The 20,808-nt window shown below is 34.9% G+C and overlaps 2 protein-coding genes across 2 annotated transcripts; both read left to right on the top strand.

Annotated features, from left to right (window-relative positions):
* The first annotated feature begins 3,042 nt into the window (after positions 1 to 3,042).
* Positions 3,043 to 8,362, top strand: LOC136811267 (isocitrate dehydrogenase [NADP], mitochondrial-like). The gene is made up of 9 exons (XM_067067883.1): positions 3,043 to 3,144; positions 4,026 to 4,191; positions 4,463 to 4,623; positions 4,874 to 4,979; positions 5,290 to 5,467; positions 5,912 to 6,063; positions 6,459 to 6,669; positions 7,291 to 7,383; positions 7,867 to 8,362. The coding sequence occupies exons 1-9, from the start codon at positions 3,109 to 3,111 to the stop codon at positions 7,955 to 7,957; spliced, it is 1,194 nt and encodes a 397-aa protein (XP_066923984.1). The 5' UTR covers positions 3,043 to 3,108; the 3' UTR covers positions 7,958 to 8,362.
* A 3,908-nt stretch (positions 8,363 to 12,270) lies between these two features.
* Positions 12,271 to 20,173, top strand: LOC136811266 (uncharacterized). The gene is made up of 5 exons (XM_067067881.1): positions 12,271 to 12,376; positions 13,950 to 14,059; positions 14,427 to 14,517; positions 18,104 to 18,265; positions 19,588 to 20,173. Exons 1-5 carry the CDS (start codon positions 12,367 to 12,369, stop codon positions 20,040 to 20,042), a joined length of 828 nt encoding a protein of 275 aa, XP_066923982.1. The 5' UTR covers positions 12,271 to 12,366; the 3' UTR covers positions 20,043 to 20,173.
* Positions 20,174 to 20,808: the final 635 nt, after the last annotated feature.

The following is a 20,808-nucleotide window of genomic DNA, read 5'->3' as shown; positions in this document are numbered from 1 at the left end:
AAATTTTAAAATCAATTTTCGTATATGATAAATTGTGGGAAATTAATTTTTCAGAGCAACGTGTGAACAAAAGCCACAAAAGGTTTGAGGAACTTTCTCCTAAGTTATTTATTTTGAAAGGCTCTTAGGACGAGGACACTATTCTAACGCACATAAAAAAATGAAACAATTAAGATAAAAACACCCCCAGGTTTTCACCCAAGGAACAAGTGTACCAAATTTCAGCCAAAACGGACAAAGTATATTTGCTACCTAATACTAAATATTTGAAATGTTACAATTGGGCCTTCTAATAACGGGAAAATCTGAAGTTGAGCCCAGTGCGGTGCGCACGTTCGACTATCTTATCTTATCTCATTTACTTTAATTAGTAGAGGCTTCTTCAATGTTTGGGGAAGGTAAGTCTGTAAAAGTTATTTGTTTTTCGGTGGAAAAAAGTGTTTAAAAAAGCATTTTTTGTTCAAGGTTTATTTTTCTTCGGTTTCATTTTACTAAAAACTAATTAGCATGCTTTCATTCAACGGAACGAAGATATCCAAATCAAAACAACATTTTGCACGCGAGGAATTTTTTAGTAGACTTTTTTACCGTGAACCGAAAATAATAAAAAGAACCTGGTTTCCTTTTGAATTTAATGTGACCGCCGTACTGGCCATCACGGCGTGTGGCTTCTTAGCGCCTAGAGCGTGTGTTTATGATAAATAAGGAAGGGGAAACCAGGCTAAGCGCACAAATTATTTTTATCACATGACTTGAAGCGTAATAAAGTTGTAAAATTTTAATGATGGACACAAGAAAGTTACGAGGAAGTTTGCATGCTCTTTGTGTGTTGTGTAAAACTGCTTATGATTTGGCTGTTTTTTTAATTGAAAAAATTGCAATGTTTATTGAACTTCTAGTTTGATGGATGAACTTGTTTGAAAAGAATGATACCAAGAATTTCATTCAGGGTTTGTTTTGATTATTTTACAGATCCGGTGTCGACTTTAGAAGACGCATGTCGATATTAGACGATTCTACGGTACTGAAAAGTGGGGGGACCTAAAACTTAGGGGGGACCTAATTTTGTTGGGGTGACCTAGAACCCCATTCGGAGCCATGTAATCTGCAATAAGTCTTTTTTAAATTTCAACCAATGAGATTGCTGTGTATGATGAAGGTAAATGACTATTGGCTCTACTTTTCGGCACTAATGGCTTTTCAACTCCTTGGATAACTAGTAGTCATTTAACTTTATTTGTTTCAATCGTTGATTCTAAGGGATGATTTTTTTTCTTATCTTCAGTTCTCAAACAAAAGCGGGAATTTGATTTTTTCAAAGAATCCTTTCTGATTGGAACAAAGCAGTTCACCCTCATTTGATTGGATACTTCTTTTTAAACAATCTTATGACAATTTTTTGATTAGACAAAAAAACAATCGATATCGCCATGATTGGATAATAAATTATTTGGCACTTTCACAAGCGTTTGAATTCTTAGTTTTTATTCTATTTCTTCATGTTCACCAACCAAGGTAGTCTTCATATATATACCACAGGAAAATCATGAAACCCGCCAACCTAATCTTGAGTTTGGGAAATCCCCAAGATTTGCGAACAATCATTTTTTCCCACTTTTGCTTTTCTCTTTGATCTTTTATTGGTTTCTTTTGTTGATTTCTTGCGTCATCGATGACTTGCGCAAAATTTCTTGAAATGGAAACACAGATTTTACCAAGCTGTCTCTAAAAAATAGAAACTGTTTTGTTTTGTTTTTGTTTGCAAAAATCAGATTTTTTTATTAGGGGAAATTCTCAAATTCCCATAGTCTTTTTTTCCTGGAAAACCGCTGCTCGCTTACATATCAGTAGTATGGGATTTTAGTTTTTTTGGAAATTCCTAATATTGCTGATAGGGTAATCATTTTAAAATATTTATTTACCACTATATCATAATATTTCCTGATATGTACTTTAGGCGTACAAACTTTCGAGAGGATGAAAAATTGTGAAATTCACAACATTTGCTTTCACAACATTTGCTTTTGCAAATTTAATAACAGAAATATATTTCTCGCAAGCACAAACTTACGCAAATCAAGACGTAAAATGGAGAACTAAAATTCTGTCTTCAAATTACCCGCCCCCTCTTATGCCATCCCCCCCCCCCCCCCGCTTATTACAATTTAGAAAATTTTCCTACCCCCCCCCCTCCCTGCTTATTCGGACCCAACCCCCCGAACCCCCACCCACCCGTCTATTCTGGAGACAAGAGTACGCCTAAAGTTTCTTATAGTATTGGCGCTATGAACTTTGACCAGTAACAGATAATGAATCTTCAAATCAAACTTTAATCGCTTTTATCCAGTAACCTGTTATAAATGTATGTTACAGACCAAGATAGTTAAATTATTGTATCAATACTGAAAGTTTTGTGTCTTATTTAAACAATCCTCAGTTGAAAATTAAATTAAAAAAAAACTAGAGTTGCCGTTGCTCTTACAAAAAATAACATTACAGGGTCTTCTTAAAAATTGACTATGTTATATCATATAGTTATTACTGGCCATGATATTAAAGGGTCAATAAGTCAATAGTTGATAAAAAATCAACTCGATTTTGCATGATATCTCATGATTTGAAAGAGCTATGAACTTGAAATTTTGACCAGTAATAGACAATGATAATACCAGTCTAAATTTTATTGTTATGATCCAATCATCTGATTTACTGGTATTTTACAGACCAGAATCTATTAGAGGTTTGTGTTGAAAACAGTTGAAAAATGCTATGAACTTGTTTTACTTTTTTAGTCTCATCACTATTCTCATCAATATTACCTTCTTTTTTTTTACATCAATCAATCCATTCAGCATGTAGCTTATGCTTATGCAGACATCCCAACATCATTAATTGAAAGGCCAAAGCTTCTATAACATTACATCAAGTTATTGAAACTTGGCCTCCCTATGAAATTCTAATTTGCATTGCTTAAAGATTTGCTACTGCTATTGCTACTGATTACAATTAAATTAATAAGGTTTTAATAGCACTTCAATTTTAATTCTAGATGCAAGTCATGGAAAAATCAAAGTTGAAAACCCTATCGTTGAGCTTGATGGTGACGAAATGACAAGAATCATTTGGCACAAAATTAAAGGAGAGGTAACAACTTTTAAGGATCTTGGGCCCAGCCTGCATGTCCATTGCAGGCTGCATCATTTTAGGCGTGCGATATCACGCGCACACCTCCACACACACCTAAAATGTCTGAGGAGTGCGATCAATCACACCCCATAAAGTAAGTTTCACAACTGAAAGTTGTGCATAGCACGCCTTATCACACGCCTAAATTACTAAAATTAAGGTTTTAGGTTTAGGAGTGTGATTGACCACATGCCTGAAATTTTCAAATGATGCAGCCTGCATTGTGTAAACGTTTTTTATTGTTTTTATTTTATCTCGATGTTTCTAAAGCAATTCACATTCTAATATCAGAAGGCAGTGCATTTTGCACTTTGTTGATTCAACTGTTGCACACAGCTTAAAATGTAGTTAGTCCAAGCTGTAAATAACAGAAACATCTAAATAAAAAAATCTTTAACAGCCAGGCTTATAAGGACTTAAGCTTTCAATGCAAAAAAAATCTATTATGTAATATTCATACAAATTATACAATAGTAATTGGCTTAGAGATCAATACAGGAAAATATTGGCCGCTGTCGAGGTATAGACCAAGCTTGCGAGCTTGTATTGGACCGTTTACGTCAGTTGTTGTGTTTTAAAAAAGTGTATAATAAGATAATTCAAAGCTCTTTAAAAATCTTTTTTTCAATATCAACTCAACATCTAAAGATTGGGGTGACTTTTGAATGTTATGATTATCAATTGGCCTCAAAAAAAAAATTTGAAGTATTTTAACAACAAAAACAAGCAAAGCACGTGAGGAATAAGAGGAAACCATTGTGGAATCCAAGTGACTTGAATTAAATGATCTCTTATTTCATGGTTAACTTTTCTTGACAACAATCCATTTACACTTGTAGCTCATTTTGCCATACTTGGATATTGACTGTAAATATTATGATCTTGGTCTGCCCTACCGTGATGAAACCAATGATCAAGTTACTGTTGATGCAGCGGAAGCCATCTTGAAATACAATGTTGGTGTGAAGTGTGCCACCATCACTCCTGATGAAGAACGGGTCACTGGTATGTATCGGATTGAAGTTTGAAATCTTTATCTTTTGCTTCTTTATACTAATGGTTTAATTTTCCTCTTCAAACTAATTTTTAATCCTTTGAATTATTTATTTTTAAAGCTAAGACAGACATACAGGCAGGCAGGGAGGCAGGCATACTGATAGACAAGAAGCATTTTTTCATCTTTTGTAAATTTCTGTGAAGAACTATTGCAAAAATTATGTTTTTGAGATTTCAATTGTTTTTTTTTAATCTCTTTTTCTTTCCAACTTTTCAACAGAGTTCAATTTGAAAGAGATGTGGAGGAGCCCCAATGGAACCATCCGAAACATCTTAGGTGGAACTGTTTTCCGTGAACCCATCATGTGTACAAATGTACCTCGACTTGTTCCTGGTTGGGTTGAACCTATTGTTATTGGACGTCATGCCCACGGTGATCAGGTTGGAAAGATTTCTATTATTACTGTATAATGGGAAAAATCTTAATAAAAAATTTTATGCACGATGCTATATTGGAATTTCCGTTGGAAACAGTGTGCACAGTTCTTCCTTCTCAGCAAGGTGGAAAAAGAGGTTTTTCTGTCTCATATTTCAACAAAATTTGAAGAATCTTCCCAGATTGGTTTTCTCCAAAACTCTTCTAAAAACGTTTCTTTGAAGAAATCAATCAACTTTTTCTACTGTTTTCTAGTATAAAGCACAAGACGTGGTTGTGAAGGGAGCTGGCAAATTTGAAATTCAATTCACACCAAAGGATGGCAGTGAAAAAACCACTGTGGACGTCTTTGATTTCGATGGCAAGAAATTTCATCTAGATTTGTTTTACTAACGAAAAATCAACCTTTAGGAACTAATTCGTTTTCAGAAGAAGCATTTTTCTAGACTATTTCACCAGATTGTTTATTTTCATTAAAATGTGTCCCCTCTAAAATCAGTTTTTTTAACAGATCTCCTTTCAAGGTGTAGTCTCTTTTATTTCCCCTTATTTGAAGCATCGTTCCCTTTCTTTAAATTCGGAAGTACTCCAATTTGCTTAAAACTATTTATTTTTCGCTACTGATTTTTCTGAACTGTTATATAAGCAAATACTTTCTATATCCTATCCAGGAAGTGGTGGTTGTATTATGGGTATGTACAATACAGACGAATCCATCCGTGATTTCGCACACAGCTGTTTCCAATACGCCCTTATGAAGAAATGGCCACTCTACATGAGCACTAAAAACACCATCTTGAAAAGATACGACGGTAGATTTAAAGATATCTTTCAAGACATCTTTGAAGAGTAAGTTGTAATTTGAAAAGGTACCCTTTTCACGGAAAGTATTTTCATTGTTTACTTTTTGTGTAAAAGGGTAAAGATTTTCAAAACAACTGTAGGTATTGCATGACAGGGTCGTTATGACTATGTTTAAGGTTTTCAGAAAAGCTCAAATTTATAGCACATGAATCTTCAATTTTCTAAAAGGAATTAAAAAAAAAACTCAAACAGTGATGATTACGTTCGGTTCAAATTTTTGGAATGTAATAACATTACAAACAAATTTTTCCACGGATTAGAGGTTGTAATAGTGTCTAATTCTCTTGCAAAATAAATTTATCCTATAATTATCCTCCAAACCCCCCCCCCCCCCCCCATGTACGGACATTTTCTGTAAGAGCTCATTAGAGGATGTAATAGTGTAAAGTCCAATTCTCTTGCAATATTAATATATTTCTCTTTCTGTAGGCAATACAAAACACGATTTGACGATATGGGCATCTGGTATGAACATCGTTTGATTGACGACATGGTAGCACAATGTTTGAAATCGTCCGGTGGTTTTGTGTGGGCTTGCAAGAATTATGATGGTGATGTGCAATCTGATACTTTAGCTCAAGGTTAGTTAAATTCACAGTCATCTATATTTAAGAAACATGTTGGAAATTTGAAGCAAAATAATACGCCATCTTTAATGAAGTGAAGCCATAATTCAGCTAGCACGAGCCTTGACATTTGTCATTACAGTGTCCAACTGCCTGCCATTTTGTATTATACCAGGGTTTTTCTAATTTTCTTGAACACTATCTCAGGTCAAGAATAATGATCTTAGAGCATAATTGGATCTTAATGGTACGGCTCAAAACTTAAACAAACACATGATTTGCTGAGATAATATTCAACAATCTGATTCTTTTGCGCCGTATAATTGGCGCTTATTGTTTGCGATTCTACATCTAAGAGACTTAGAACTCGAAACTTCCCATGATTCAATCGTATTCAACTCTTTTTGCAGGATTTGGTTCCTTGGGACTCATGACAAGTGTGTTGCTCCACCCTGATGGAAAGACAATCGAATCTGAAGCTGCACATGGAACAGTCACCCGCCATTACCGCGAGTACCAGAAGGGTAACCCAACCAGTACCAACCCCATTGCTAGCATCTATGCATGGACGCGCGGTCTCGTGCAACGTGCAAACCTTGATGAAAACGATGATTTGAATACGTAAGAATAATTCGTTTCGTTTTTGGTTTACTTTTGCCAGTGTTAGAAGTATTTCCGTCTCATACAGATTTCAGTCTCAGTGAAAAATATAAAGAGGCTTGTCTGTCTTAAAATTCTGCTTAAGGTACCAAAATTTCAAGAATATATTCTTTGCCACGGAAAGTCACGTGACATCTTTTTCAACCAATAAGATTTACTAATTTCGAGGGTAAAACAAGCACTATATGGTTTAAATCACTAAAAGATTATGTTTACTGAAAACACATAATTAATCTTTAGTAAGTGTTCTGTTGTACCCCAGTTCTGACGTCATGCCGTGGCGAAGAATGCTTATTTGGAGTATTGTAAAATCCAATCTCTTTTTTCACTATTATGTCAGCTTCAGATCTTGGCCAGATAATCAAGCTTCTAAGGCTTAATCTATTTGTATAGAACCCCTAAAGAAAGGTTTTTGTAGTATTTTATTATATAGGGTTTTATCTTACATAAAACAATTCCCTTGCAAGTTCATCGAATATGACTTATAAGGGATAGCACTATTCGTTCAAGATTTCCCAGTAGCATGTACTACTGCAGTAGTTTAATTTGATGAATAATACATTATGGATTACCCTTTTTCAGTTTTGCTCTCGCTCTCGAGAAAGCCTGCGTTGACTGCGTGGAAGCTGGACAAATGACCAAAGATTTGGCTGGATGTATCTATGGATTGAAAAAGTAAGTTTGATTTCTTTGCTCCTTGTGATGTGTCTTTAAACTTTTTTTAGTTTTTGAGCTCCGTCATATAACAAGTTATTTTCAGGTGAAGGTAAGATATGCAATGTCTGCCGGTAGGACGGGATCAGGCCTGGTCACCAGACCAAAGTAATAAGTACGAAGAAATCTGTGTTTCGCTTAATATGAAGAGCTGATAGAATAACCATCGTAGAATTTCCACCGGTTGTGATCACTGACCTTTATAATTATATCCCTGGATATATACCCCAAATTTGATCGAAACCTTTTTGAATTGGTACCCGTAAAAAAGCCATTGCAGTGTTAAAAATTAGGGAAAGTAGATCTAGCGCTCTCGATGCATTTACACCGCTATTGAGTAGTGTCGCCATTACGGTACCACTTTTCAAAAAATTTGAGAAACTTGGTCCAGGGTATATAAAGGTCAGTGTTGTGATATACTTTTTCAACTAATTCTCTTTCTAGCGTCAAACCAGAGCATTATCTACTCACAGACGAATACTTAGATGCTGTCCGACAAAAACTCATGGAAATCTGGACTCCACCACAAGCCTAAATCTCGGACACTCAAATTTTTGTAACGAACTAATTCTACATCGAATTTTTTACATTACATAAAAAACATGTTTTATATACACATTTTTTGGAATTTTTACTGGCAAAGAATGAATATTGTGTCGGTAGCAGGGTAGGTATACTATTTAGTTTTTTAAGGATTCATTATTGTTTAGGGATTTTTTTGAAATTTTTTGTTCTTTCTTGTGGCTAACCCATATCTTGTAAATAGTTTCGTCAATCATTAACTTTCTTTAATACTTTTTGTTCGGTTTTTGTCCCCTCACCCAAGAAGTTTTAGCTCACTTTAAAACGCGTTTTATTTAATTTGTAGCAATTTTGTAGTAACCTTTTTTGTATTTAGTAGTCCTGAAAGACAATTATATACATCCAATATTCAAATAAATCGAAAGCTGCGATTACTTTTGAAAACTCCTTGATACTTTTCTTGACATCGTTTTTATACCTTTCACTTAGGGCTTGTCAGATATATGCGACCCCAGGAAAACCCCAGATATCTATATATCGTAGTTTCGCTCATTTTCTCCTTATTGATGCATAATTTGTAAATTCTTTCAAAAATTTATATCTCATTTTGCGCCGCAAACACTTAACTAAGGTGTTTGAATTTTTATGAATTGCTTATCTCTGATGCATATACAGATACAAACATCATTCACTACCTTCTTCTTTGTGTTTATTACATAAAATTGTTTTGATATTTTGACTCTAGGAATTCTAATTATAAGAAATACCTCCTGTAAGATATGCTGTTAATCTCCCCTAGTGAATTAAGTGAGTTTATTTGTTCATCTATTAGATACATTTTACTATGAAAATAATAACGCCGTTTTATCAGAATGGTAACTGTTCTCTTATCTTCTTTTCTATACATATGACGTTCTGCTTCCCACATTGTTAACGTCACGTTTTAAATTGCCAATCATTTTAATACTTTCCAGATAGAAGTCTCCGTATGCCGCAAATGGTGACTGCTAGTCAGTGTCGATTGTCAACGGGAGGAGCTTTCATCGTAATCCTGGAATAAGGTAAGTGCTTCTTTTTTGTTGTTCTTTTCTGTTTCCCACAATAGTTCCCTTTTATAATATCAGGTAAGAAGCAATAACGAGCGTCTAGCTTGCTGCTGGCTATCAGAACAGTACTCTGGTTCACCAACACTCCATCGCAGCGGTCTTTTTGAAAAAACTCAAATGAGAAAAGACAGTGGCAACAGACCCTCTACGGCAATGAATTTTAAAATTAGCCGTAGATACTGGGTCTGTTTACAGACAATCAGAACAGTGGATCTCTTTTGATTTGTTTTTTACATACAGTCAACTCACTCTAATTCGAACCTCTATTATTCGAATCTTTCTGTAGTTCGAACTTAAATATTAGGAAATCGTATAAAGTCGTTTCCACAATTCGAATCTTTCTCTAATTCGAAGAAAATTCTTGGCCCAAAATCGAATTAAGGTGAGGGAGAATTCAACTCTTTTTGCAAACCGGTTCATTAATGTAGAACTTTCTAATGTGTTTCTTTTGTCACCATTCAAGAGTCTCGTCATAGTGCACAAATCGAAAACTTGAAACAATTGATTTTTGATCAAATTTGATGATAGATTGACTGGTTTGAAAGCTTATAATCGGTTTAAATATGATGAATATTGTCATGACTAGCAAGTGATGTATTACTGCTTGATTTTCATTAGTTTTTCTATAGAAAGCATTTTACAAGGTTAGTTACCATCGAACTTTTTATGGTGTTTGTAGAGGACACTCAAAATCAATGGACGGGAGAGAGTTTCTATTGTTGTTATCCCTTATATGGAAGGGTTTTATCTCCGTCATCAAAATTTTGAGTACCCTTTGTAACCAGCTTTGTGCGAAACCGTCGTTTTTATTTGAAGATATTTTATTCAACCTAATCATGATGCCATCCTTGGTGTTTTTTTGGGTGACTTTTTCCCAAAGAAAGGTCTCCTCTGATATACTTTTTTTAAAAGATTAAACCATGAACATGACTGGACATCTACTTTGTATATTTGTAGAAAGCACTGTTAGCTTCGTTGCCGCCTCGTTAAAAACATAAAATAAAACAATAAATTTTGATATGCCTCTTTGGAATACCTTGCTAACAACGTCAAAACTTCAACTAAAGCCTTCAGTAAGTCAATATTGTCCGTGAATTTTTTTGCGCAATGCATCATGGGTAATCATTCGGGGAGAATTCGGAAAGCCGATATCGTCTATTATGATATTCTCATGACACGGGCCATCAACTTTGGCATACTATTTTTTCAAAAATTATTCGTGGAGTATACACGCAGTTGAAATTTTGCATTTCAGTGTTGAAAAATGTTGATGAAATACATTGCAAACCTATGAAAAATTTTAGACTAATTCTTTTCTGAATTACGAGTAATGTTAAAGCTCTGTCAATCCTTTTAGCTAAGTAATTCAAAGAATTAAAATTGTGACGGAATATTGTCGGATTTTTTATACCAAATTTGAAATACAGGCGGCAACGAAGCTCACTTCAAAGACACAATAGAAGATATGACGTCCAGTTGTTTATATGTTCATGAACAAACTCAAAAAAAAAACTCAAAAACAGGAAAATGGACAAAAATATTAACAAAACGGCGAAAATATCTCTTTTTATTTTATAAGAACAAGACTCAAATTCGCCTGGAATTACTCAGTTTCAAGCAAATTAGGGGGTCAAAGTTGTAAAAATGGGTAAAGAGCAAAAATTTACTGCTTCTTATAAAAAAGAATGTTCTTTTTCTTGAGGTGTGCATTTCAGTACAATCAATGACATAATAAAAATCTCAGCAGTCCCGACAGATTCAACTCCTTTTTTCTTTATACCTCCATGATTTCATTACAATTAATGACGCGACTTTGGTATTGTATAGAGTAATCACAGCCTTGATGAATACTTGATAAAAGGTTAATTAGCGAGTCATTCTAAACCTAATCTTATCCTTTTTGATGCAGGTTTTTTTATCAGCAAAGATCATTTTCATTTCTCTCTTATCTCATCAGCTCTGTTAAAACTACAAGTACAAGTAAGTGGTTGGTATATTTTCTATTAAATTTCTTCTTTTGATAGCTTATGTCTTGCTTTATTTTTTCTCTTGGTGCAATTAGTTCAAATTGACATCAACATATTTCAAATTTGGTAGTAGCATCTTCATTCCATTTCGCCAATAATATATGAATAAAAATTAGGAGATAAGAAGTTCTGAAACAAACAATTGTTTTACGCCCCCCCCCAGCGGTTTGCGTGAATGCGTGAATGGGCTTTTTCACTTGCGTGAATGTGTGAAAATTAAAGAAAAACTGCGTGAATGCGTGAATTGGAAAGCCTTGCGTGAACAAAAATTGCGTGAATTGCGAAAAAACATTGCGTGAATGCGTGAATTTGGGAAAAAAATTTGCGTGATTGCGTGAATTGAAAGTCCGCTGGAGGGGGGCCTCTTTTACCAAAGGATTTGAGGTCTTTACACCAAATACATCAAGCAACTATTGCAGCATAATGGATTTGGTTGGTGATACCTAGGGCAATTAAGTTATATTTCTGAAGCTATTGCGCTGGTCGATTGTATTTTGACGTCATTTAACTCATGTAAACTTGAGCACACTGACCTTTATGTACCCTGGACAAAGTTTCTCAATCCCGGTCAAGCAAAATCTTTGATCGGAGTTTGTTTTTTGAAAGTGCACTTCTCAATACAGAAGAAACCGGCGCTTTTCTCTTGATTATACCCCTGTCTCCTTAAAAGATGTGTTCTGAAACTTTCTAGGGTTACCTAGACAACAAACACACGTTTGATCTTGATTATACCCCTATCTCGTCAGAACACATCATTATTTCTAGCTAACTAATTTACACAGATCTTATCAGAACAGATCAAAATTTCTAGCTACTGAAACATACTCCTAGGACACATCGGTAAAAGGGTCGTCTCTCCGGCTGCTTTTGTCAATAGCGTTGTAAATGTACCGAGAGCGCTAGATCTACTTTCCTTGAATTTATAGTTTTGAAGATGCAGCGCCGTTAAACTTTAATTTTTAACACTGCAATGGCTTTGAAAAAATCAAGATTGTGGATATGGTTTGGTCCAAAATAAAGGTCAGCATTGAATCTCATCTCATGCATGTGTTGTTAGGATTAATTTCTGTATTCGGACATCAGGCTGGGAAATTCACTTTGCGTTGAACCATTACCACTCTATAGCAATGTCATTTCAAGACGATTACTGCACCACCATTGAGAAGCGAAAAACGGTGCACCACCATTCCGACACATTGGAAAGGAAAGCTACAAAGTGGGCGCAACATTTGGCCAAAATTGATCAGTTGAAGCATGAACAAAATGTGGAGGAAGGAGAAAATATCGCCATGGCCGGAGGTAATGCCTTTCAAAATCTCGTTTTTTTTTTTGCACTTTTTCATCATAAAGCAAATTGTAACTTGGAAGAATATTTGAGTTTTCAAAAGTTTTTTTCTTCTTTTAGTGCTTTTGCATCAAGAAGTCAGTATTAAAATTTTTGATAACCAAGGCTCGTAAAATGGCTATTTTACACGAGTTTTAGCGGCCGTAGTGCAAAGATAAGAGACCTTTAGCATCTAGAACGGCGACTTGAACTAGGACGTGAGGTAAATCTTAAAATCAAATGGCGAATCTTTTATCTAGATTTAATCATGGAGGTATAAAGAAAGACAGGAGAAGTATGCTATTGTAACCAAGCTCGCCCTACGATTAAAAAAGTTACGATGTATGCATGCTCATAATCTCATATATCGTGCATTTTTAATGAGCTCTTTTATCCATAGGTTAAATCTTATTGGCTCATTTAAGCTTTAGAAATTAGATGAGACGAGATTCATTGTTTCTGACATCAGTGTAAGAAAATATTTGGACTAAAAAAAGGCCTGTAAACTTGGCAATCCTTCATCAAATGATAAGATTTTTCGATCAATGTTTTCTTTCAGGTGAACTCTATTGCTTGATACTTTCCTCCAAAATTCTCCAGCGACTTTATGTCTACAAATTGAGTCTGAAATCGTGTGTGCTTATAAAGAACTTTTCATTTTCTGGCTTGAGAAAATATCTTTTCAAAATAAAATTGAACGGATAGCGAAATGGAACATAAATTTGTTTCGTGGACGAAGTTTTATCTAATTTTCGTATATTAAAAGGCTAGAATCTTCAATACTGATTATTAGAATGTTCAGAGCAAACTCGAGTTCTACTAAAAAGTCTTATTTCATCGGGCGAGCTTAGAATTTCTTTTGATACATTTTATAAAAGAAATCAAAAGACCAATTACCGACACATTCAACTCCTGTTTTCTTTATACCTCTATGATTTAATATGACATGGACAAATTTGAAATGTAGTCAAGTTTTTGTGATAAATGACGTTATAATTTTCGAGGGATTCATGTCATTTAAAACTATTGTACTCTTCCTTTATCGTTATCGTCCAAAATACGAGGTCAAAAAAGAATTTTCAATTTGCTTTGAGATTTGAAAACGTCGACTAATTACCCTATTATAAGTCACTATTCTCATGAGAGATTGATGTGAAAAGAATAGAATCTATAGTTGCAATCCAGATATCAATCCATAAGGGCTTTCTATTTTGTTCAATTCTGCCTTACATTTTCAAAGTTGCCGTCCTAGATGCTAAAGGTTCTTATAGAGCATTCGGCTACGGTGCACAATGTCGTGGCTTCTATCCCTGGCCAAGTCATAACAAAGATTCTAAGATAGCCTCCAAAATGCCTCACTGCTTCAATGCTCAGCAATTAAGAGAATGATCGATAGTTAGTGAAGCAATCTGAGGAAAAAGATTGGCGTCCGCCCCCACCCTCTGGTAGATGGTAGATAGCTCTCGAAAGGGGAGCCTTCGGCTGCGGTGGCAAACTTTAGTACTCGATCTTATGGTTAACAAGCATCCTTTTACGTGTCATTTACAGGGAAAGATTTGACTGGTGAAGGCGCGACAACCATGTGGTATGACGAAATTAAAGATTACAATTTCAATAAGCAAGGTGGATTCAACTCAAAAACAGGTCACTTCACTCAGGTTTGAATACTACTATCGTTAAATCTTCATTATTACTGCATACAATCTTGTTATCAAAACTCTCTCATTAAAAACTCTCCTATCATTTACAATATGCCCCGAAAAAAAGTGTACAAATTTTTCTATGGAGTAATCATCAATTCTTTCAATCAATAGATATTCAATTCCCAAGATGATTAAAAAGGTTTTTGAGAATGAAATATTAAGTATAAGAGTCATAAAAGTTGGCATAGATTATGAGGATTTTACTTGATATAAACATCTGTCCGCTTTTTTGGAACACACTGTACATACACAGTTTTAAACAAAGGAAAAACAACTTTTTAAAAATTTATTTGTTTAATTATTCCGGAAAAATCTTCTTTAGATTGTCTGGGTTGCAAGTAAACAAATCGGAGCTGGAATTGCAAAATCCAAATCTGGACGTACCTATGTCGTCGCTAAATATCTACCAGCAGGTAATATCATAACTCCTCTGTTTAAGTGACGTAATGCTTAAATTCCTTATGCTGAAATCTTTCAAGAAAATTCACATCTTTAGTCGAATAACTGAAATTTTGTAGCTATTTACTTACTCTCCAGGTACACGCCACACGCCACATGCCATATGCTAGTTAAGATATTCAGAGTGTTACTGTTGTTATTGTTGTACTCTCTTATTCATTAAACCTGCTTAATACAGTAGCATGTATTGAAGTTGTCTGTACAAAGACAACTCGGTATCTACGACTAATTTCCAAATTAAATATCGTAGAGGGTATGTTGTCATTGTCTTTTCTGGTTTGAGATTTCTCAAACCGACCGCAGCAATGGAGTGTTGGTGAGAGAGGAGAGACGATGGCAGAAGTAAGTAAGTAAGTAATAGTTTATTTCATGTTGACGAAAAGGTAGCAACAAAGGCTAATAAAAGTCAACGCTACTTTACAATTAAAAAAAACTAATGTTTTGTTGGCAGCTCATCGTCGCTGCTACTGAGGCTAGATATTGACAGCTTTTGGTTGGCAAAGTTTTTGTTTGTTTTTATCAAGCGAAGGTTATCTGTCTGGGACTTCCTCTCACACGCCAAATGAAATCACCATTACATTCGGAGTTCCATTTCTTAGCTTTTTCGCACATCTCTTTGATTTTTCTTCTTTCATTGATGGTGAAATCATCAGTGATGCTTAGATGATTTCCAAGCCACTTCAACTTTTTTAAGGCTTTAAGGTTGCTCATGATTCTTTCTTTTTCTTCTTCACTTTGCAAGGTCACCTTTATCGGACGATTTTTCCTCGGCCCATTTTCATGTTCGAACCCAATACGATGTTGATGCGTTGGTTTGATGTCGCGGATGTCGCGGATGCCGATATCTTTGAGCAGATCCTCAATTTCCTTTTTGTTCTTGATCTTCTTCTTTCGTTTCTTCAACTTGTTTAGGGAGTCCATGAATTATGTTTTTTTTTCTTGATTTGATGTCTCGTTTTCTCTCCTCTCCTCTTCTTTTTGTTCCGCGACAACAGATTTAAGATTTTCCTTGTGTGCTTTGGCTATATCAGCGTAGGTTTTACGGGATGACTCTTTCATAAAATCTTTTGTCTGTTGTATCTCTTCTTTTATCATTTTCCTTGTTTTGGCTTCTAAGTCGGTCATCTTTAGTGTTAGGATTGTTTCGATATGGCGCGCCAAAGCGGAAATAAATACTATCTCTCATTTCGCGACAATATCTTTCATTTCGCGACACTATCTTTCATTTCGCGACACTATCTTTTATTTCGCGACACTATCTTTCATTTCGCGACACTATCTTTATTAAAACGATACTATCTTTCCAAAAAAACATTATCTTAATTGAAACAATACTATCTTTTTTACGGGATACTATCTTTTTTACGGAAGCCGAGAAGTGCCATCGACAAAAAAATATTTAATTTCAGAAAAAAAGAATTAATTTTAGAATAAAAGAATATTTAATTTTAGAAAAATAAATTTGAATTCAGAGAAAAATATTTGATTTTAGAAAATAAATTTAAATTTAGAAACAAAACATTTAATTTTACTTTATAAAAAATAAAACCTTAAAACATACCTTATTGGAACTACTTCTCGCGGGTTTTAATTTTAGCGCTTTTCGCGGTTTGTTATGTACATTAATTTTTGTTACCGAAATCTAACGCAACCGTTACCTACCTATTTATGATAATCAGAAAATTTTTTACCTACGTTGTTATTATGGGAAAAAAATGTCAGCGGAAAGTGACGAAAATTTTGAAGGGGTGACGAAATTTTTCCCCAACAAAATTTAGTCCCGACATTTCATCACCTGGACCAAAACTTTTTTTACCCGATTTTTTTATTCCCGACCAAAAACTTTTACTCAATTTTTCCAATTTCAAATCCAAATTTTTTACACCTTTATTAACCGAAATTAGTGTTTTATAAACGTCGAATTACAAGATCTATTTTCGAGCTAAGTGAAGAAAACCATATTATTTAGAGAGTTTAGTCACGGTGAAAGTGACTAACTAAAAATAATCTTGTCTGAATAACAAAAGTCAAATCCAAAGACAAATCCAGGAGGAAGTATGAAAACGAAAGTTGTAAGTAAGTAAGTGTGCCGCCAGGGAGGAATCAGATCGAAAAAGTTTTCTTTTTTTTCAATTTTTTTTCAGACGGTGGGACTTTTGGTGTAAGCATGCACGGAATCAGGCAAAAAGGTTTTCTCTTTTTTCTCTCCAAAGAAACAAAAAACTTTTTTTCTTAAAAAAATTTTTTTCTGAAGTGAAAATGAACTTATTTTTTCTCGAAACTAAATTGATATTTTTTCTAAATTTAATTTTTTTTACTAAACTTAAATATTTTTTTCTAAAATTAAATATTTTTTTTCTAAACTTAAATATTTTTTTTCTAAAATTAAATATTTTTTTTCTAAAATTAAATATTTTTTTCTCGATGGCACTTCTCAGCTTCCATAATAAAGATAGTATCACGTAAAAAAAGATAGTATTGTTTCAATTAAGATAATGTTTTTTTGGGAAAATAGTGTCGCGAACTGAAAGATAGTGTCGCCAACTGAAAGATAGTGTCGCCAACTGAAAGATAGTTTCGCGAACTGAAAGATAGTGCCGCGAAATGAAAGATAGTGCCGCGAAATGAAAGATAGTGCCGCGAAATGAAAGATAGTGCCGCGAAATGAAAGATAGTGTCGCGAAATGGAAGATAGTGTCGCAAAATGAAAGATAGTATTTATTTCCGCTTTGGCGCGCCATAGTTTCGATGTCGTTGTTGATGACTTTGCGGTTTTTGGTCAGTTCTTTTTTGAGTTTTTTGATTTCGTTGTCTTTCTTAGCAATCTGTTCTTGCATCATATGGTACTTGTTTTCTCCGATTTTACTTCTTAAGGATCTCGTTATTCGCACACAATTGTGACATACGTATTGATTATTATAAGTGTTAGCGAAGATTTACAGTTGGTAAAGTGGCAATTGTGTGCACTCGTAATTTACCATACGTTGACAGCTACGGCATTTGAGTCGATTTTGATCTTCATCATCATCTCGTAGCCAGAGTCACTGGCATAATCTTTTTGATTTTACTGATGGACTCAAAAATATCGAGATTTGTAAAATGAACTTTGGCTGGATACCAACAGAGTGATCAAAAAATCGCGTGCTGGGATGGAGATAGGCTACATCAATACACGTAACAAGGGTGCATGTTGCAGTTGTGTTTGCTGCTTCAATCGGTGGGTCTTGGGTGTTTTTGTCGCGATTTTTATCATATTTAGCGAATTTCGATGATTTTTTGAGTTTCCACCATTTTTTTGAAAGCGATGCAGAACACGTCTTAACTAAGTGACGTCAAAAAGAAGTGCTGCTATCTATAAATCATACTTCATGGCAGAGGTCTCCATACGGCAAATTTTTTATCAAACAGACAATTGCGTACAGAGTAGTATTCAAGAGGCCTCTTTGCTAAAAATTCGGCCTTAAAATCATGGATGAGTTTATTCTTCATTCAATATTCCAGTAAGCACTCACTTAACTAATATAGAGAACTTTTCCCTAGGGAATATGATGGGTAACTTTCCTGCCAATGTGAAACCATTAGGAAGTGCACTTTCCAAAGATCAAAACGCCAATGGCTCACCAATGACAATTGCAGATCCAAAACCAACTCAAAAGAAAAGAACTACAACAAGCACACCGAACCGGCAAACTACCACGCAAGGTACCGTTACATTTTTACCTTATTACACAAATATAACTAAAGTCATTTTATTAACACGAATTGAAAAATTTCAACCCCCCCCCTCTTAATTAAAACCAGCCGGTGTTTCCTTGAAAAAGCAGAAAAATTCGTGTTAATTTCAGATATCGTCCAAATTTCAAGGCTGTTGAATACTTGGCTAGTAATATTCGTGTAATAAGGTATACCGAGTTTTACCTTATAGAGAGATGAGTGCTCCGAGCCACGTTAATGATAAAAGTTTTATTAATCGTGGACATTTTGCCTGTGTTTTCAAATATCTTGATCTTAAACGTCACTTTTCGAAAACATTCGAAAATCTTTTTTTGTTCAAATTTCTCACTTCAATGCAGCGATGCAGCAATTTTTTTTCGGACACTTCGGTGTGTTTTTCGGACAAATATGACGGTCTCAGGCCAAAATCTTAGGGTCAAAATTTAATGAAAATTTTAGCTTGACAAAAGAGCTGTTGTATATTTTTGGAAAGCTCTCAAAAAATTAAGAGTAGAGATATATTGCAAGAATAGGTGATTTTTGTACCTAACTCGAGATATTTTACTTCAAAAAGTGCAAAAAGTGGAGCAAATAGCTGTTTCTGGCTGAAAAACACTATTTTTAAGGCTCAATATCTTGAATTACCCGAAAAATTCAAGGCTCTGTTATAAAAAACGAAGGATATCTCAGATTGTTTGCTGATTCCGACAAAAATAAACAATGTCCACTTAAGGGAACTTATTGCGGCGAGTTTTTACAAAATTCTCCAAACTTTATCTTCGCATTACAAAATTGCTGCCTTGTTAAAATTAAAGATTGACGTTTACTTGCCAAAGAAAGTTCTTTTCAAAATCAAATTGTTTTACGATTTGTGCTCCTTGCATGAATTAGTTCTCACCAAAAAGGTTTGCGCAGCGCAATGGGCCTTTAAAACACAACTGGTCGAAAAAATTTGACTTTTGCGCCTATGGGCGCAATTATCAATCAACGATTCCAGGCTAAAATCGAACTACCTGACTTTCTATTGTGCGCATGTGTAAGAAAAAACCACATATAATTAATACCTCTTATGGTCAAATCTTTCTTTCTTCATTAGTAGAAAAAAGTTTAAAGTAATTATAAACCTTTATTGCTCGCCCGACTCGAGTCAATACATTGAATTTGCTTTTGTGGTATGGCGATTCTGCAGCGGAAAAATATGCTGACAGTGCCAACACTGCTGTGCCTTTACGCGGAGGGTCGGATAACGCCGCTTCTGTCTTTGTATAACCTTGACTTGATCAAAAAAATAACAATTATCTTTCTTTCAGGACGCCCTGCCATCCCGTTGCTGGCTATCATGTCTTTCATCGCTGGTTTAGCATCGTTCGCTCTTTACTTAGCAGCTCTCGTTGGTACGCACTGGGAAAAGGGCGACGCATCAAACCATTTAGGTTTATGGAAATGGTGCGATATCAATGAATGTATCGCAATACAAGATGTACCACACGCATTACGAGCAACACAGAGTTTAAGTATCCTAGCAGCGGTTGCTGTATTCTTAGCTCTTGTACTAACTGTTGGGAAAATGGTTTCGCCGAAGATAAGATATTTAGTACCAGCTTCTGTTTTCGTCATGGGAGGTTTATTTGGGATCGTATCAGCGGCTGTTTATACTGCAGAAGTTTCAGACTCTAGCCTGGATTATGGATGGTCATATGCACTAGCCTGGGTTGGAGTCAGTTTTGCAGTACTTGCAAGTATATTGATGATAGCTTCTCGATAACGCTTGGTAATCAAGGGCCTATTTGTTTCATCGCTATTTTTACTGCATTTACTACAACTGCACTCATTTCAATTTTTTTCTGTCCAAATTTTAAGCACTTTTTGTAAATAAATTTGCAAACTCCCTATCAGTAAAAATAGTAAAAACCTCAACCTTCTGCAAGCAATTGCATCTGAAATCAGACTGGATGATGTTTTCTGGATGTTTTCTTAGCCAGATTGCCAATTTTAAGCCAATAAAGTTAGAGGTGAAGAGCTGAAACTGTAGCTTGCTCCACACACGGGTCTATATCTGAAATCAAAATAGCAGTTATTTTCATAATGGCGGAATAGTGGTCACACAGCCGTGAATAAACAATTGATTGAAAGTTACTTTTTAAGATTTAAAGCACAACCAGGGATCATCAAGGCAGACAACAAAACTTACAATATTTGCTATCATTTTCAAAGTTTTCATGGAATTTCAAGCACTTTTAGCAGATAGCATCTACAGCATTTGTAGTAAGTGAAACAAATAGGCCCCAAATAAGACACCTGATCTCCCAAGAAGAAGAGCTCGAAAATATTTCAATTTCATGTTTCTCGGTCGTTAACTACAACTACTTCATTTATGCTGTATAGATTTATTTATTTGTAACAAAAAATATGAACTCGAAAAAAAAATCAATTTGGTTTTTGTATCACAAATGGACGTCTACATTCGTTGCCCCAAACTCGTACCCAGAGCCACTTGTACCACTTTTTAGTTTTACTGATGATGGACGTAA

Source organism: Clytia hemisphaerica, unplaced genomic scaffold (assembly GCF_902728285.1).
Source record: "Clytia hemisphaerica strain Z4C2 unplaced genomic scaffold, Clytia hemisphaerica genome assembly, whole genome shotgun sequence".
Lineage (NCBI taxonomy): Eukaryota > Metazoa > Cnidaria > Hydrozoa > Leptothecata > Clytiidae > Clytia > Clytia hemisphaerica.
Note: the sequence above shows the minus strand (reverse complement) of the source record. Positions and strands in the feature narration are given on the sequence as shown.

What these genes read in the sequence shown, in the direction of transcription:
- LOC136811267 (XM_067067883.1), top strand. Translation starts at nt 3,109, where the DNA reads ATGACAAGAATCATTTGGCACAAAATTAAAGGAGAG. An exon ending in GGACGTCTTTGATTTCGATG is followed by an intron (nt 4,980 to 5,289) that starts GCAAGAAATTTC and finishes TATCCTATCCAG; the next exon opens with GAAGTGGTGGTTGTATTATG. An exon ending in GAAAACGATGATTTGAATAC is followed by an intron (nt 6,670 to 7,290) that starts GTAAGAATAATT and finishes ACCCTTTTTCAG; the next exon opens with TTTTGCTCTCGCTCTCGAGA.
- LOC136811266 (XM_067067881.1), top strand. An exon ending in AAACAGGTCACTTCACTCAG is followed by an intron (nt 14,060 to 14,426) that starts GTTTGAATACTA and finishes AATCTTCTTTAG; the next exon opens with ATTGTCTGGGTTGCAAGTAA. An exon ending in CGCTAAATATCTACCAGCAG is followed by an intron (nt 14,518 to 18,103) that starts GTAATATCATAA and finishes ACTTTTCCCTAG; the next exon opens with GGAATATGATGGGTAACTTT.